This window comes from Lolium perenne, chromosome 4 (assembly GCF_019359855.2).
Source record: "Lolium perenne isolate Kyuss_39 chromosome 4, Kyuss_2.0, whole genome shotgun sequence".
Classification (NCBI taxonomy): Eukaryota; Viridiplantae; Streptophyta; class Magnoliopsida; order Poales; family Poaceae; genus Lolium; species Lolium perenne.
The window spans coordinates 180,583,356-180,586,604 of NC_067247.2; the positions used below are offsets into that span (position 1 = coordinate 180,583,356).

Sequence of the window (3,249 nt, forward strand, 5' to 3'; positions counted from 1 at the left end):
AATGGGAGCTCAGTGAAAGAACAGTAGATTATGGCTCAGTTTGGAGCTTACTCCTGGGTGTTATTAGCCTGTTCAACCTGTAAATTAAGCTCGCATCATGGGTCTTGTGGGCGTCGGTTCCGGGCAACTTGGCGCCAGGGCGGTGAAAGGTCGTTTATTCGGTTACCTTGGTTAGGTAAAACCGCCTCCAAGTAATAAACTGTAGGAACTTACTGTGGATGAATTGTTAACCACGGGTCCCCTTTCTTGATAGATAAAACAACTGGACCCGAGGAGCAAAAAGATAGAAACCACATGGGCAGCCCTCACGTGAGATGTACTTGCTCCTGTCGCCCCAGCTCAGCTACAGTGCGTGACACAGTAGTAGTACATCAGGAGAAGGAAAAGGAGTTACTGTTAAGCGAAAGCGACTGTGAAATTTTTTAACTGAAGAAAGATCTGAAGCATGCAGGTGGTGTTGATCCTTCTATTTATGATTTTTTGGAATAGGCTTCCTTTTCTTCTTCTTTCTAGCCACATAAATCTGTCTCTCGTTTCTACCGCAAATGATTTCCTTCATTGTTTAAGTTTTACCAGAACAGTTGCTACTGTCACTAGAAGAATCTTTATTACTTCAAAGAGTTAACATCTGAAACTGCTATGAAACAGGTGAAGGAGAGTGTGGTGTGACGGTGTGAGCAAAGGAAGCATGCTTTGCTTCCAACTGCATTTTCATACCCGCCATTTTGTTACAGGGGTACTATCAGAAATAGCAACCACTTCCAGTTATACATCAGCATGCTACAAGCCTGTGAACCGCTTCTAGTTACTGAAGAACCAGCAGCAAAACCTGCAAGAACTTACAACTTTCTCAGGAAGTCACCTGCCAAACAATCAACAGAAACGGCAAATAAGATCTGCCACACGCTGAAGGACCAGACTGAAGGCACAAATATAGTTGCAATTTTTTCAGTTAATCAGGTTCCTTGCTCACAGAACAAGCAGAGAAGCAAGCCACACTAAATGGTTTCCACTAATTATCACTACATAAACAAGCCCGTTTACATCACCCAAAATCCATACATGAAACTATTTAGATAGCTACTGGTACTAATATTTTCTATGCAATTTCTGCAGTTTTGACGCTGCATTGCCCCGCGCTTGAGAGACCAAGCGCCATCCTTCCAGCTCCAAGAACAGCTGCAGCATCCAGTGGACAAGCGAATGCGTCCATGGAGATGCCGTGGTTCGAGGTGTGGCCACGATTCATGACCTGGTGGAGACAGCGGCGGCGGTGTTGAGCCCCCGGGCAAGGCCGTGGACGGCTGTGCCGTAGCTACGGTTGCCGATCCCAATGCAGCCGAAGAGCAGCAGCCCGCCCTGCCGGTACGGCAGGTACGTCCGCCGCCGCATCTCCTCAGCCTCGGCCCTCCTCGCCTCGTAGAGCCTCTCGTGCGCCGACCTCCGCCGGCCCCTCCCTGTCCCTCTCCCCCTCGCCGCCGCCGGCGACGGTGATGGCGATAGAGAAGGAGTTGCAGGAGAAGGAGATGAGCTCCTCTTCGGCGTTGCGGAGAAAGCTGGGGGAGCCGGAGCGGAAGGGTGCTGGTTGTCCTTGCCGCCGTCGGACTTGCTCCGGTGGAGGAGATCCTTGATGAAGCCCCACCGGCGGGAGCCCCTCGAGGAAGAGGACGACGCGGACGAAGCGGTGGACGATGACGACGAGGAGCGCGAAGCCGGGGGCGTCGCGGTCGGCTCGACGGACTCGGACTCCGGCGGCGGCGCTGGAGACGGTGACCTCCAGTGGGCGCGGAACGGGGAGAGCGAGCGAGACTTTCGGTGCACGGACCGGCTCCGGAAGCGGCCACGCTCGCCTGCCTCCGCCGCCGCCTGAGAAGATGGCGAGGACGCGTCGTCGGCGAGCGAAGCCTGGTGGGGCTGGTGTGGCTGGAGCAGCATCGCGGAGAGGCGGACGGGGCGGATCTGGCCGTTGTGGAAGAGCTCGTCGGCGGACGACATGGCCGCGGCCGAGGGCGACGGGAAGCGGGAGGAGAAGTCGAAGTCGAAGTCGAGGCCGCCGCAGACGAAGTCCTTGCTGCTGGCGCCGCGGGTGGGGCTGGCCGGCGCGCTGAAGAAGCACGCGGCGTGGTGGTGGCCGGAGAAGGGGTCCCGGGTGGGGCTGGACGGCGCGCTGACGAACGGCGTGGAGCAGGCGCTGTCCGCGCCGCCGCCCGCGAGCGGGTCGTCGCCGGGGGAGGCGGCATGGTCGGCGTCTGAGGCTGCGACGGCGGCGGACATTGCGGTGTGCGGTGGTGGTGGGTTGGTGCGCGCGGCGAAGTGGTGCGAGCGAGGAGTGTGGTGGGTACTGGGAAGAGTGGGGTGGTGGTGCGAGTTTTTAACTGCTGGGTGAGTTTTGCGATTCAGGCCCTTTTGTTTCGGAGAATCGTGGCTTCGTTCGATGTTTTGCTGTGCTCGCGGGTGTGGCGGTGATAAAGTGGTATTTTCAAGGTTTCTTGGGAAGAAAGAGATACTCTTTCTTTCTGGTACGATGGGATCTGGTTCTCTCTCTTGGTTTGCGCAATTGCATTGCAGGATGGTCCTCGTCGATTTATTTGTTTTTTCCCACACGACGGATGGTCCAGCACCTCATTTATCAAACTCTCATTGCCAGATGGGCCCGGCAGAATCCCATGGAATTTCCGTAGCGGCGGCGAAAGCCATTGCCACGCCTTGTCAGATCATTTTTAATCGGAAACCTTTACGCAATTTCTTAATCGGCCTTTATTTTTGTATATAGCGGCGCCGTAATTAAAAAAAAAGGCATTACACCTAGTCTCTTCCAGTTAAGAAGCATACAGCCGTAACAGCTTCAAACAAATGCATGTAACTATCATGTATAGCCTATGAGAACGGTGGACCAATCCCTAGATCACACTGCATAAAAATATTTCTCGTAGTATGCTTCAACTGTATAGATATTTTTATAAAATAGAGAAAAAATTAAAAATCTTGTCATTTCTTCTTAGCCAAAATGACCGAATAACGATAAACACTCCCACCGTAATAAAAATTGTAAACCCAGAATCAATACCGTGCAACAAGTCGGTAAATATATTTTCAACATTACGTGGCGATACAACATAGAAGCTATTTGGATGGTTGATCGTATAGATCTTGCAAAATTACACTTAAAAAATAAGTCCTTAGGCTGGTGCCAACGCGGGAGAGAGCGGGGGCGGTACCGTCCAGCGCGGGGCGGGAGAGAGGCGGGAG

The 3,249-nt window shown here is 53.2% G+C and overlaps 1 protein-coding gene across 1 annotated transcript; it reads right to left on the bottom strand.

The window, feature by feature from the left end:
* Nucleotides 1-920: 920 nt before the first annotated feature.
* LOC127294468 (uncharacterized) lies at nt 921-2,353 on the bottom strand. The gene has a single exon (XM_051324287.2). The coding sequence runs from the start codon at nt 2,272-2,274 to the stop codon at nt 1,246-1,248; it is 1,029 nt and encodes a 342-aa protein (XP_051180247.1). The 5' UTR covers nt 2,275-2,353; the 3' UTR covers nt 921-1,245.
* Nucleotides 2,354-3,249: the final 896 nt, after the last annotated feature.